Source organism: Pipistrellus kuhlii, unplaced genomic scaffold (assembly GCF_014108245.1).
Source record: "Pipistrellus kuhlii isolate mPipKuh1 unplaced genomic scaffold, mPipKuh1.p scaffold_m20_p_7, whole genome shotgun sequence".
Classification (NCBI taxonomy): Eukaryota; Metazoa; Chordata; class Mammalia; order Chiroptera; family Vespertilionidae; genus Pipistrellus; species Pipistrellus kuhlii.
In genome coordinates, this window is record NW_023425573.1 from 22523553 (window position 1) to 22538197 (window position 14645).

General features: G+C 46.0%; 1 protein-coding gene across 3 annotated transcripts in view; it reads right to left on the reverse strand.

Annotated features, from left to right (window-relative positions):
- Positions 1-10425: 10425 nt before the first annotated feature.
- COL4A4 (collagen type IV alpha 4 chain) overlaps positions 10426-14645 on the reverse strand; it is a 106978-nt gene continuing 102758 nt past the window's right edge. For all 3 annotated transcript variants that reach the window (XM_045575351.1, XM_036422016.2, XM_045575352.1), the window contains 3 exons: positions 14331-14519; positions 12288-12574; positions 10426-11905 (listed from right to left, as the gene is read on the reverse strand). In XM_045575351.1, the coding sequence (XP_045431307.1) occupies positions 11642-11905; positions 12288-12574; positions 14331-14519 (740 nt within the window). In that variant the 3' untranslated portion in view covers positions 10426-11641. The remainder of the gene's footprint in view (positions 11906-12287; positions 12575-14330; positions 14520-14645) is intronic.

Genomic DNA, 14645 nt, shown 5'->3' on the forward strand with positions numbered 1-14645 from the left:
ATACATGTCCCTCGTATATGCATAAAGCAAGCATATTATGGAAGAAAATAAGAGGTTATTTTGGGGAGTGGAGCAAAAAGGTTTTTGCTTTCTGTTTTTATAATTTTATATCGCTCTTTTAATATATATATGTATGTGTGTATGTGATCACTTTTTCAATAAGAAAACTGATTTATATCATAATAATAAATCAAAAATATATACAGACAGTCCTTGGATTATGTCGGACTCGATGTAAGTCATTTTGTGGTTATGTCGCCATCTCCCATTTATTAAAAACAAAAAAGTTACGTCATTTCAACGTACATATGTGATTTATGTTTTTATTTACCACAAGTAAAGGTCAGGAATTGTTATCTTTCTTTTAAATTGTTTTTTACTGTTTTACTTCATTACTGCTGTGTGTGCGCTCCATGTGAGTGACGTAGATGCTTGTGGAGGTAGGTTTAGACTTTCAGTGAAAATCGAGTTACCTCACGCCATAGGAACAGATCTTCAACATAACCCAAGGACCTACTATAATCAAGAAAATGGACTATAATCAAGAAAATAAGTAGTCTATTGAGAAAATTCACGCTATAAACAGTTACAAATATATACGTGTATAATTTTAAAATCACCTGGATTCTCACCACTCAGAAGTGCCCAGAGTTAATACTTTGGGGGTATTGTTTTCTCAGCTTTTCTTTGTATATATTTGGCAACTTGGAGCATACCAACTGTGCAGTTTTGTGTCCAGTTCCTAATCTGAATTGACCTTGGAGAGGCTTTGACACTCACATAGAAATGCCCTAAGGAAACCACTTTGGACCTGGGAGCACTGGCCCCCTTCGTCTAGCACAGATGCCTGGGCTCTTTGGGTTAATTCATCATTGAAGTAAAGCGATAGCTTGTTTATAATATGAGTTGTACCTGTGAGTCTGGTAACTTTAAACGTATTTAAATTAAAATGTTCAAGTTAAATGCCATTCCTCTCTCCCCCAAACTACAAATTGGACTCCTGTTTTCCTCGTTAGGAGTAACCTCATTGTTGTACATCATCTTCTGATAGCACATTGAACAAGTAATCTGCTAGAACTTACTTCTGTCCCCACTGTTACTTGTGCACAACTACACCAAGACATGCTTTCTGCACCGGAGCCTGGACTGTGAACAGCTCTGCGACCAGGCCCAAGACTGGCCCGGCTCCTGGTGGGGACTCATGAAATGTTAGCTTCTCAGCAAATTGTTGGGTTTTCTTTCAATGCATGAAGTCTAATAACTTTATATCTATGTAAGTGGGGTTTTTTTGTTTGCTTGTTTGTTTGTTTTTTGGGGGGCAGGTGTATTGCTGTTGAATCCAAGAATAGTAGCTCCTGGCTGTATTTGGTCAGATACAAAGACACTGGAGTTGGATTTGGGATGCTGGAACTATAATAATGCACACCTTTTTTATTTATGGATCGGAACATCACTAAGCTTTAGAGAAGAGGCATGGTCATTTTAGTTATAAATATAAACCAGATATCTTATCACCACAGTAAAGATGTTCTGGAAATTATTATACTTACTTCATTCAGTTAATATGTTTGCCTGTAACCGGGGCTTATTATTTCCCATGTCCATCTGTTTTCATTTGTTCCCTACAATAAGGAATCCCCAAAATTATGCCAACAAAAATAAGTGTATTGGACAAATTATCTCTAATAGTGAATAAGCACATAGAGCTGGTTTTTAAATTCTCTGTCTTTGCTTGAGAGCCATTTCCTGATTGTCTGTTCAACATCCATTTCCCAGTTTGGTTGTGGTCAGTCGACTTATGAAACCTCTTAATTCAGAATCTTGGTTCTCAAGGCGAAAGAGTGGTCATTCCTCTGAATGGCTTTGATCAGAAAGTTGTACATGGCTGTTCAAGCCTCCTCCATCGCTTCGTCTGCTGCTGAGGCGCAGACTGAGCCATCAGTGTCTGAGTTTCACAGGACCAGGGCCAGGCTACATATTTGGCATCTGTTTTGCTGCCTGGGGAGTGAGTTAGCTAAAGGGGTGAGATCTGCTGCAAACCAAACTGGGGGACAGAGGGTGTATCCGACCAGGCCTTCTTGTTCCCAGTTTTAGTTTCTCTCAACAGATTCAGAATTCAGTGGAGAATTGTATCCAGTGAGTCATTTTTAAAAACCTGTCACCTCTTCCTTCCCCTTCCCATGGATTATTGCAATAATTTCTTATAATTTTTGCCCCTCCTTTCATTTTAGGATCTCAGACTCTGCGTACAAGGACCTTAAAATCTCTCAATCCCTTGCTCTGCTTAATAATTATAATACCCCTGCATTCAGTTCTACGTAGCCCTACCCAGTAATCTTCCAAAATCGACTCTTGTAATAGCACTCATTATCTCCTACCTCTCATTGTCTCTGTTGCCAAAGGATAAAGGTCATACTCATTAGCCTTGACCATGCAGGTGCCACCCAGCCTCTGGGCCTCATCCCCATTTATCCGTGAGTCTGTGCTGACGGGCTCGCCGCCTAACCTGTGTCTCAATCTGTGATGCGCTCTCACGTGGAGCAGCCTTTCCCTCTCCCTCTGCTCATCAGAGTCTCCCTGACCTGCCCCAGACACCTCAGCCCTGCCTGACCTCACCCCCGTCAGATCCACTGCGCTCACTGGGCTGTCCTCACAGTGTCCACAGCCTACTAGGATTGCTGGTTATCCACAAAGAGAAGCTGTCTCTCTCAGGGGTGTCGAATTCAATCAGAGAAGGGGCCAAAATCTAAAATCCAGCCTAAATCGCGGGCCGAATGGTTTACTGAACAGTCATAAACTGTCATTGTGATGGAAACGCAGTGGAGTGCAGTGATGACAGCGCGGTGCGGGCCACATTGCAAGACCTGGCGGGACGGATTTGGCCCGTGGGCCTTGTGTTTGACACATGTGCTCTAGATTGTAAGCCTCGGGAGAGCAGGCATCATGACTATTTCTGTGCATCTCTTTATACTCTGAACAATGCTTTGGACCACCACAAACAACAAATGTATGTGGACTGAAACAGAGAGCAGCTCATTTATGCCGTCACCACAGGAAGGTGTGAAAAGATGTGCCTGTTGCTTATACATCTTGTTGTACTCCCCCTGAACCTCCTTGGATTACATCAAGGGAAGGGTAACTGGAAAGCAAACATTTGCCCATAGAAATAGAATCTAGGGCCCTTCCCAAGTCTGCATAGGACCACAGGCCCCCTGATGAGACGGTGGGGAGATGTCACCGCCATGTGTCACTAAGACACGCCCACCTCACTGGATGCCGGGACCCAGAGCACAGCCGCGGGTCCAGCACGTCCGGGCCCCAGGAGCGCTGTGAATGCCGCCCAGCTGGCCGCTGCACCCCTGCAGGTATGCATTTGATGTGTCTGTGCTCACATTTTTCCTTCTTCTTTGGAATTTAAGGGCAGGGAGAGAGTGATCTTGACATTGCGTTCAGATGGCAGGAATGAGCTGGCAGATTTGAAAATACAATCTACACCTTATGAAGGAAAACTGGAACATTGCCCATAGAAATCTTTAAATTTGCTGGTAGTATGGATTGCTTCTTAGGAAGAGAATGGTGCCTTAACCTCTGTATCAGGGCACATACGAGCAAGACCTGAAAACACCCCTGCCTCACACACGCCCTGTGCGGGACTGGCCTAGGTCCCTCCTCTAAGTACTGACAGAGCTGCTTGCCCGTGGGCCACGGTTTCTGCCCAGAAGCTGTGAAGTTCTCTCTGTCTCTCACTCTATTTCCCCCTAAAAACCTGGTGTGGTGCCTGGAGGGAAGAGCTAAAAATAATCAAACAACCAAATAGTATGTGAAGACATAGATTCTTGGAATTTACTTGAGGTCCTTTAAAGTTTTTGCCTAACTTTAATCTCAAGAAGCTACCTCTTAATAAGATTCTCTCCCACCAACAATTAAAATGAGCGCACAAAGCCTTAGCAGCAGATCATTAGTAAAACAGTTTTTGCTCAGAGTAAGGCCTCCGAATCTCTAGTCAAGAACAGCTCCAAGGCCAAACTTCCTGCAGCTCTGAGTGTGAGCTCGGGCAGCAGCCAGCTGCACCCAGGAGTGGCTGGGAATTCAGACTCCTGCCCCAGGCCCGTTTTCTAAGGCCCCACGTGTGCACGAGTGGATGGAGAAGATAGGCTGTAGCTATACCGTGGAATCTACGAAGAGATCCATGAAGCAGAGGAAATCTGGCGCTCTGCAGCAACATGGGTGGAAGCAGAGGACCTTATGCTGAGTGAGATTCATCAGATAGACAAGTCCCGATGATCTTCCAGGTGTATGGAATCTAAAAAAAAGTCGAACTGGTAGCAGCAGTAGAATGGTAGTGGTGGCCAGGGTGTGGGGGAAATAGGGAGATGCTGGTCAAAGGGAACAAACTCCCAGTGAGAAGGTAAATGAAATCTGGGCATTCAGTGTACAACACAGAGACTCTAGTTAATCCTGTATTGTTGACTGAAATTTGCTAAAAGAGTAAACCTCAAGTGTTCTCACCACAGGGAGAAGAAGAAAGAAGAATGTGAATGTAGAAGAAAAATCAAAGAAAACTTAGTCTGAGGTGGTTTATAGTCACCAGAATCCTGCTCACATTTCAGGTGCATAAGTGCATTTTAAGATGATCACACCACTTATCTGCTAGGGTTGTAATAACCGTCCTATCAAAAATAGCCTGTTTCACGTGATACTTGCCTTTCTCTGACGGGCTTGTGTCATTTGGCATCATACTCTTTAGGTCCCTCCAGGCTGTCTCAAAGGGTATGAGATCCTTCTTTTTTTGCAGCTGCATAGTATTCCAATTGAGATGAATCACAGAGGGAAGGGGGGAGGAGAAGCAGGAAGAGATTAACCAAAGAACTTATATACATATATCCATATCCCATGGGCACGGATAATAGTGCGGCGAAGGGGGGGAAGTATATGTGGAGAGGGTCAATGTGGGGGGAAATGTGGACACGTAATACTTTCAACAATAAAGATAAATTAAAAAAAAAAAAGACACAGCAATGATTCAATATAGTCACAGAGGCTCAGGGAGGGGAACTCAGGGCTCCAAGACCACCAGCACACAGTAGGGCAGCGCCTCCTGTTTCTGTTGTGCTGAGCAGAGAGGAGCACCTGATCTCAGAAGAAAGAATATGTGTAAAGAACAGCTTACCTGGGGCTGCACACGTTGCTCCCACAAAGAAGATTCCAATCCCCGGCTATGACCAGCAGCTGTGCACGGCAGAACTGAGCTGGCCCCAAGGACCAGATGTGGGGGTTGCCATAGTTACTCCTCCTGCATCGCTGGAGCAGAGTAAATGGGGGATCCAACCCACATACAGTGTCACAGGTTGGACCCACCTTTCACTGTGTGTTGTAGAGCAGACAGGTGCTTTGCGACCAGAGGAACGTTTTACTCTTGATTTTAAAGCTTTCCCTAGTTTTCCAGACACATAGGTCCCAGTTGATAACTGGTTGAGAATTTCATGTTAGGCAGATAAAATTATGCCCGAAGTATATAATCATTAAGGATGCAAGCCACCCCCTTGGACAGGAAGTGCCTGCTGGCAAGTGGGACAACGAAAATGTCTAGGTTAGCGGGCACTGCAGCGGCTGGGCCTCCCGGTAAGGGCCTCCACTTACTTCTTCCTCCAGCTCAGGGTAGTTCTGAGTTGCTGACCTTGGATATCAGGCGGCTCCAGAGGCCTGGCTGGTTTGCACTGGACCCTGCAATACAGGCCTTCCGGGCTCCCCAAGTGGCTCTGACCTCAGGGTACCCTGTTCCCTTCCCTCCAAGCACACCTTCAGACTGTCTCCGAGCCAAGCTGGGTGGGGGTCTGAGGACTCATAATGGGCCTTACAGGGACAGCATCCATTCAGGCCCCAGAGTGACAGCCCCGTGGGGCCCTCTAAGCCACCCACACATGGTGAAGCCCTTGGGAGGTGATAGTGTAGGTCCATAGTCGGCAAACTGTGGCTCGAGAGCCACATGCAGCTCTTTGGCCCCTTGAGTGAGGCTCTTCCACAAAATACCACGGCCTGGGCGAGTCTATTTTGAAGAAGTGGCATTAGAATAAGTTTAAGTTTTAAAAATTTGGCTCTCAAAAGAAATTTCAATTGTTGTACTGTTGATATTTGGCTCTGTGGACTAATGAGTTTGCCGACCACTGGTGTAGGTGAAGGTGCAATCTTCAGTGACAGACCAGGGTTCAGATTCTATGGGTCCTGATTGTGTCACCTCGATCAAGCCGCTTACTCTGTCTAAATCTCAGTCTCCTTACCCACAACATAGGACACTGGAGAGGTTGAGAGGGAGCACAAGCAGCAGGGTTAATACAGCTCCTGTCACCTAGTCCCTGCTAACACACAGATCAAGAAAGGTTAAACATCCTCACATCTCCACCAGGTGAGAGGGGGGACCGAGGACCGCTCTAATTAACCAGAGTGGCTCCTGAGTCAGTCACTGATTGCCTGCACCTCGCCTGCCCTGCGCTTTGCTGCAGGAGACCATCATCCCTGCCTGACCCCTACCTTCCGGTTACCATGGTTATCAGTAACCATACCTCACTTCCACTTAATCTCTTTGTAGTTGTAGCTCTCACTTTCAATTTTCAGAACCACCCTGTGAAGCGAGTGTTCTCCTTCTCCTTCAATTAACGGGGCAACTTCAACCCACAGGGTCTGCACCCAAGCCCCTGCCCAAGCAACTCAGCAGGTTGATGTAGACCCCTGGCCCTGAGGCCTGGTTTCCCATCCATCCCCCAGCCTAGCACCCTGCACAAGACAGCGCTTCCCAGAGCCCAGGAATCCCATCCTTTCCTGGGGGAAGGGGGTCACATTTTAGGGTGCCCATGCTCTTCCCATTGGCTGCTCCCACTTCTGCCTTGTGTCCTTTCCTGTTTGACCCCCGAGCCAGCTGCAGGGATGTGGCATTCCGAGGTAGGTAAGAAAGTGAACTCACGTTGGCTTGAAAGGAAATAAATACACCAGATACATCACAGTTGTTTTGAGATGTCATCCCAGAATTTTATACATAATAAATGAAATTATAAACTGTTGTACAACGAAGACTGAATTGTCAGTAGCAGACCAGGCATCTTGCAAATGGTACGTTTTCAAAGTCTTTAACTTTACAACCACAGGTTAGAGAAAGGGATGCAATTTATTGGACCCGTTTCACATTTTTCCTATGAATCATTAAATATTTAAGCACCATAAAATTCAAGCATCTCATATGGATGTGGCAGCCAGCCTCGGTGGTTTAAAATGCATTATGCAGAGTCTCTGGCAGATAATAACAGCGACAATTGCAGAGTACTGATTTTTAATGTCAATTGTTTTGTTCCCTGCAGAACTTCCTGATAATCTCCCTGTAGGAAACCGTGACTTTTTTGCTGTGGTAGAGCAGCTTTGAGAATTGAAATGAAATAGCATTCCCAGACATTAACAATTGGCCAGGTTTAAATAATTCTAATTAGTAATTTATATGCCTGTGAGAATCATAATATAATTCTATATAAAAATATATTTTTCATATTAAATGGTTTGTTTTAAATAGAATGTGTGACCATAATCAGTGCACCATGGCTGCTATGTATTAGGTATCTAACCAAACTTAATTTCCAATGCCAGAGTATATGTTAGATCTCATGTTATAAATGAGAAAATTTGGGCTCAGGAGATTGGTGTAACTCACCCAAGATAATAGCAAAAAGTGACCCAACCAGATTCAAACCTGGGTTCGACCAACTCTAAAGTCTGCATTTTCCCACTATTCTTGCAGCCATACCACATAAAAGTAACAATTATCAAATTACTCTGCTGAGCTAATAAAAACACAAATATTCAATATAATGTACTTTCCTGGAACATATAGAATGATTTGCTTTATTATAATCTTTGAGAGGCTCAAAATAAAATCTTTGGTAAAAATCCAGTTTTTATGCACCATTCCATTGACTATTTTCCTAAGCACCGAGAACACGTGTAAGTTTGTTAGAGGCCACCTTGTTCCAAGATCTCACGTCACCAGGGAAAAGAGATTTCAGCCCAAGTAAGTCACGTAACATTCCAATGAAGAGTCTTCTCTCAGCCAAATCTCTCAAATCTCACATCTGAAATTTCAATTTTGGGGAAAGCAGCTATTCTTCAGGAGGGAGTGATGGTTAAAATTACTTCCAAATATTTAAATGTGACAATATACGTGCACACCCACAATCTCTTCCTACAATTATTCACTGGAAGCCCATTGATAGACTTGTACATCTGAAACCTATAAAATTTTATTAATCAATGTCACCCCCAATGAATTCAACTAAAAAACGTTTGAAAATAGATTTCATTGCCCATTAAGCAAAAAAGAAACCCCATATGAAGAGCAAAACATCCAATGCCTGATGATGCTTGTTGAGTTGACATTGAAAAAATAATTGTGTCAATAATGCGCTCAGCTCTATGGAGGCATTGGGGTGCAAAGACGAGTGGAGCCTGGTCCTGCCCTCCATGTTAGCAAGAGAAGGCAGGAAATGTGATGAGACCATATACAGGAGCCATGGGGAACAGGGGAGAGTGGACAGGTCCTAGTCTCTCGGGAGAAGTTCACATACTCTCCTTCCCCTCAACTCTTCCCATCTTTACAGTCAGGAATTGTCTGGCAGGTCCACTTCTGGGGGCTGGCAGAAAGAGCCGGAGCAAAGTCACAGCAATCTGAGCCCACCTCTCTGGTGAGCACAGAGGCAGCTCAGACAGCCCTGCAGGCCCCTTCACCTCGTGGGAGGTCACTGCACTCCAGAGGCAGGAGAGTCTTGGAAGGAATTTTAAGCCAAAGAATAACAATCAAATTTGCATCATAGATAGATAACAACTGGGATTGGCACGCAGAGGCATGAGTTGGGGGTGTCTACCACAAGAGTGTAGGTGGAAAACAAGGCTGTTAGGCAGGTACAGTGAGGCTGGAGAGGAAGGGAGGCTGGGTAGTGACGAAGCTCTGGCCTTTGGAATATGAGAGGAGCAGGAATGGGCCACCACTCGCAGTCTGGACACCTGGGTCCCTTGATGTATGGGGCTCCACTCACTGAGAACATGAACCCCAAAGGAAACCTGCGGCCCCCAGCTCATGACTCGGAGCAATTCTCACTAGGCAACCTAGACTCGGTTCAACCAGCAAAGCGGGAGAGGGGTTCTCGGGAAGGAGGTTTTGGTACCCACAACCACCTGTGATGGATTAGAACAGCCTGAAAGCTTTGTCCATCCTTCACAGACAAAGGACATTTCAGAGTACATTGATATATGACCGGGGGGAGAAAATAATGGCTTAAAACAAAGTGGTCTTCTCTTCCAATAAGTAATTTTTCCATCTAGATAATTTAAAATGCTTTTCTTTCTTTTTCTTTTTTTCTTAAAAATCAGAAGGCAGCCTTAGTCAGTTTGGCTCAGTGGATAGAGCATCGGCCTGCAGACTGAAGGATCCCAGGTTTGATTCCAGTCAAGGGTACATGCCTGGGTTATGAGCTCGATCCCGGGTTGGGGGCATGCAGGAGGCAGCTGTTCAATGATTCTCTCTCATCACTGATGTTTCTATCTATCTATCTCTCATCCCTTCCTCTCTGAAGTCAATAAATATATGTTTTTTAAAAATCAGAAGGCAGCATTTTGTTATATTTGTTACATTTAGAAAGGGCTCCTATGTATGAAACCAGTATTTTGAACAATCTCAAATATTTTGGTAACATAGGATAAAGCTTTAGGAGACAGAAAATTGTAAGTATAAATAAGGTTGAAATTGGCTTAAATTTCAGGTGCTTAAAACTATGTAATATGCCATAGCATAGTTTAAGAACATCAATGAATGGGTCAAATGGACTCAAGAAAGCATTCCATCTTAAAATGTACATATTTTCTTTTTTTACCAGAAAGTATTCTTAAAGTAAATTATCATCCAGAGACACCTCATAACAAGACTCATTTGAAATGTTTTCTGCGTATAAGGGCACATTCCTAATGGACGTTTGGCCAGGAAACCATTTCTTATAAACAAACTTTTAATTGAGTTTTCCTTCTCTCAATTATTTTTAAGTGCATTGAAACAGCACCAAAATGAGTGTCACTCTCTCATGAGAAATGTCTTTCATTTTCTCTAAAGTGACTTTTTTTTAATTGAGAAAGGCAAGTTTCCTAAAAATATTTTTCAACGAGCCTTTTGATATTTGTGATTAGACTACTGAAATCCTGCCAAAACAGGAAACATAGCCTTTGCTACTCAGAAAACTACTCCTTATAAATGGACGTAACTCCTAAACGTTTGTAGAGAATGTTAACACCACATATCAAACTGCTGCCTTGGAGTAATACCGATAGAACATATAAGAATGTTCTTTAAATTGGGAAAACAGGATGCTCCTATGAAAATGAATAATAGGAACATAGAACTCACATTGTAAATTGTCTTTGTTGCACCGAAAGATAACGCTGTTCTTTCTTCTTCCTGGTGGGGTGATTGTGACTTAAAGGAATCTTCTTACCTAAGTTTAATGAAGTCGGCCCTTCATTTTCTTGGAAGGGCGTAATGATAGCTCTTTCACTCCCCGGTGTGAGATGCTATTATGTGTAGGAAGCAGAGTGTCCACTGTGGGCTACGAGCCAGCTCTGCAGGGGCCGCTGGGGGCCTGAGCGGGATGCTTTGTATGAGCCGCAAGCTGCCTGGGGAAGTCCCAGGTGGCCTCCGTCCCATTAGTACGCACGCACTGAAGACAAGCTGGACCCCGACTGGGGAAAGGCTGCCTGTTTGGAAGTTCGCTGCCATGGGAAGTCAATTTTTGTGAATCACTGTCTTAATATTCATTAACAGCTTTTAGGCTCTTAATCCCTCATTGAATATATTTTTTCCATAATTGCTGCTTTTCAAACGGATTGCCAGAGTAGGCACCGCCATCCTCTGACAGATGCAGCGGAGAGCATAATGTTTTACGTTCATCTGCAATGTGTTTATGCTAATGCCACATCTCCGGAATACGGCCGCGTGGTCCTTTCTGGCACAGCTCCTCAGCCTGCTTTGAAATGAGCTGTTCATTCTGGCTGTGTGGATTTTTGTTTTTAAATCTCGTCGGGTCATGGTTTTGCCATTATTTAAAGTACATGGGAAAAAATAGACTACGGAGGAAATCATTTTGAAACGTTGGAAATCTCTCCTTTCCAGTTTCATCTGTTGGCCTATTTATTTTTTTCCTGTGAAATCCACCCAGGAGCCGCCCCATATTCCAGAGTAACTGACTTTAATTGTCTGATGTGCTGTTGAGCAATGAATGGAGTTTTCAGTAATGTAGCTTGTAATCTGCCCTTTATCATCTATTTGCCTTCCTGTGCATTTTTTATTATTATTATAAAGCCAGCTCTTCTATCCTCCCCAATAAAATAAGGAGATCTGGATTTCATCTAGATTGGTGGGTCCAACCTTGTCCATACACGTAGCATTTGCTTAACCTGTCCAGAACAGAGAAGTACAGTACTGTGGGAATAAACGCAATCAAACAGGATGAACTGCTATCACGGGAGTCGGAAATGAGCACCGTTAAATCTCAGCACGGCCCGGGACCACCGAGCCCCTGGGGAGTGTCTCTCGGTGGCACGTGGGGGAGTCCTGGCTTCTCTAGCTGACCTTCATGCAGACCTGACACCTGCTGATTCTCTGGCGCTGGGCCTGGCTCTCCTTTAAGGTTTCCGGCGATGGTGCCGTGGAAAACTGCAAGTGGGGCTTGACCGCCGTCAGCCAGAAGCTGTACTCATTTGCAAAGAAGTGGCAAGTCCCCTGCCGGCCTTGGCATTCGAGGAAGGGAGCTGCTCGGAAATCTTCCAGGCAGCTGCCGGGTGACATGAGGGCCTGCCCTCCTCCTTGGTCCCCAGCACCTGTGTGCTGCCAGGACAACAAGAGAATTAGGGCTCAGACACACGCAGACAACCCCAGACCCAGTCGGGGACAAGCCGAGATCTGGGCCTGACTTTCTCATTTTTGCCTGAAATGATTCCAAGAAGACCAGACTAGATCTGCTGAGGGGAAGGGCAGTGGAGACGAGTTGGGTGCCCACAAAATTCAATCATTCTCACCGATGCCTGAATCATCTCCAGCTTCTAAACGCTACCGAGTAGAATAAAAAATAAAAAATAAAAAACCCTAACTGACAGTGAGGAAAAATGACCACATGTCCTGTTGCTGCCCATATGCCCGGAGTTCACAGAACTACTGTGCACAGGGGACAGCAGAGGCTGTGACAAGACCGTGGGGTGCGGGGACTCACCATGAGGAAGGAGTACCCGATCCAGAGGCTCCGCCAGGCCCGCGGGCACGGGGGCACGGACTGGTCCTGGCTGTGCAGCGCCACCGCCTGCGCCGGGGCCTCGCACACAGCACAGCGGCTGATGTAGGGGCGGATGTCCTCCTCCGACAGTGGCATCATGGGCAGGGGCGCGGCGCTGGCCAGCCAGTAGGACTTGTCGTTCCTCCGGCCGTAGTGGCACACTTGGTGGATGTTGCAGTAGGCGAAGGGCAGTGTGCTAAACACCGGGAGGCAAGACCCCGCCAGACCTCGGAAAAGAGAAGAGACAGCTTGGCTTCTGAGCCACAGCGTGCCCCGTGACCCTCCTGCGTGTGCCGTGTATAGACATGTGGTCTGGGCACATGGAGGCCCCGGACAAAGTCTACTTCTGTGCTGGCGAAAGTAGGTATGTGCCTGACCATTTCTGCCACCTCCCTGGTCCCCGGGGGACCAGCCCTCATTCCCACAGCCATGCATCACTCTTGAGCCGAGCACTCAGCCAGGGGCGGGAAGCAGAGTCACAGGCACTCCTCTCTTCCTCAGGCTCCGGGCCTGACCCGGTGGGAGGCTGGAGGAATACACAGGCAGTGAAAACAGAGAGTGACAAGCCCTATGGATGAGAACTGTGGGCCAGGACTTACGGGACGGCTAACCAGACTGAAGCTAGAACCTGAATGACAAAGGTTTGGAGAAGGTGAAGACTATTCAAAGAAGATCCAGAGGAAAGAGGGTCAAGACGCGGAGATAGCATGAAGCTCGGGGATCTCAGATGTTCAGTTCAGGGCAGAGAGGAGGGAGAGGAGGTCTGTGTGTCTCTCTCTCAACCAGAGGTCAACCGGACAGCATGCAGGCTGTGTCTGTCTGGTTAAGGGGCTTGGGTTTTCTCGCAATAGCTCTGCAGAGCTTTGGGATGTGTGCCCTGGCTGGACCGGGACAGAGAAGTGAGACTGCTGGCGAGGCCAAGCAAGAAAGAGACCGGAGGCAGGAAGGAGAGAAGAGACGCAAACCGTCAGATATGGACGTACGTACTTCCTCTCCCCTAACCCCTCCGATGGGAGAGGCCATGGCTGAGCCCCAGAGAGACATGGAGAGGGACATGTCAGTAGCTGCCACCTCCAGGCCTGCACCCTTTGACCATGACAGCCCAGTGAGGGGTCAGGCCCAGTGAGAGCAGTGACAAAACTCACCCCATCATCAACCGTCTCTGCAGGCATCTCCCTCCTGTGCTCCCACCCCAACTTTCATTATCTGGGAATGGTAGCATTTGCCAGCACCCCAGTGCCTAAACTCTTGGCTTGAAGTCAGTCTCACAAATCTGCTATTGAAAACGGACAAGCAGTGCCAAGGATGACTCTCAAACTCAGTTGGACATTCAAAGGAGAAGCAGTGATCAAATTCTCAAACCTCAGAGGGAAAGTCGGGGAGGGTGGGGGTAAGGGAGAGAGATCAACCAGAGGACTTGTGTGCATGCAAATGGGCCTAGACAGTGGCCATGGACAACAAGGGGGTGCGGGCATAGTGAGGAGGAGTTTGGGATGGAAATGAGGGGATGAGGACAATAATGTGATACCATAATTAATAAAATTTAAAAATATATAAAAATAAATAAAAATTAAAAATTAATAAAAAACACCTCAGTTGGAGCAGGGCAGGAGTTGGTGCTGGTAACCGCCACACCATGAAAGCATCAGGATGCTGCCTATACACACTTTACATTCAGATAATTCACATGGGGAAGTGAAAAATCCCATTTTACACCAGAGTTACATCTCATTTATTAACCATAAGTTTTGAAAAACTATCAATAATAACCAGCCAGAAATAATAACGGTAGCCAGAATGATCCCTTTGGCACGTCACAGGATCACAGATTTAACTTCCCTGAGAATCAGCATGGTAGTATAAATAGAGGGGGGGGAATCCCAAAGAAGATGAGTAATCACTTGATATTCTTGAGCTTATAAAATTAACCCAGCAGGTTTACTCTTAGGCAATGCACATGGGCGGCCAGCGCTCTGTACGTACCGAGGTCCTGATTGTGTGCTCTCTCCTGTCCTTCCACGTAGAGCAGACTGTAGCCTGTCCAGAGCCTGGGCATGCCCTTGGGGCAGGTAGGCTCTCCATCCGTCTGACTATGGAGGACCAGGAGGAAGCCACTGAGGTATCCAGGGCCGACCCCTTTGGGCCCAGGATCCCCAATGGGCCCAGGAGGGCCTGGAGGAATAAAGGAAAAAAAAAAAAAAAAAAGGAAAGTCATTTAGGGGGTTCAGTTTCACAAACATTTCTGAGCACCTTTGTCCAGCGCTTCAATAAGCACTCGGACCCGAGAGGAACATGGCA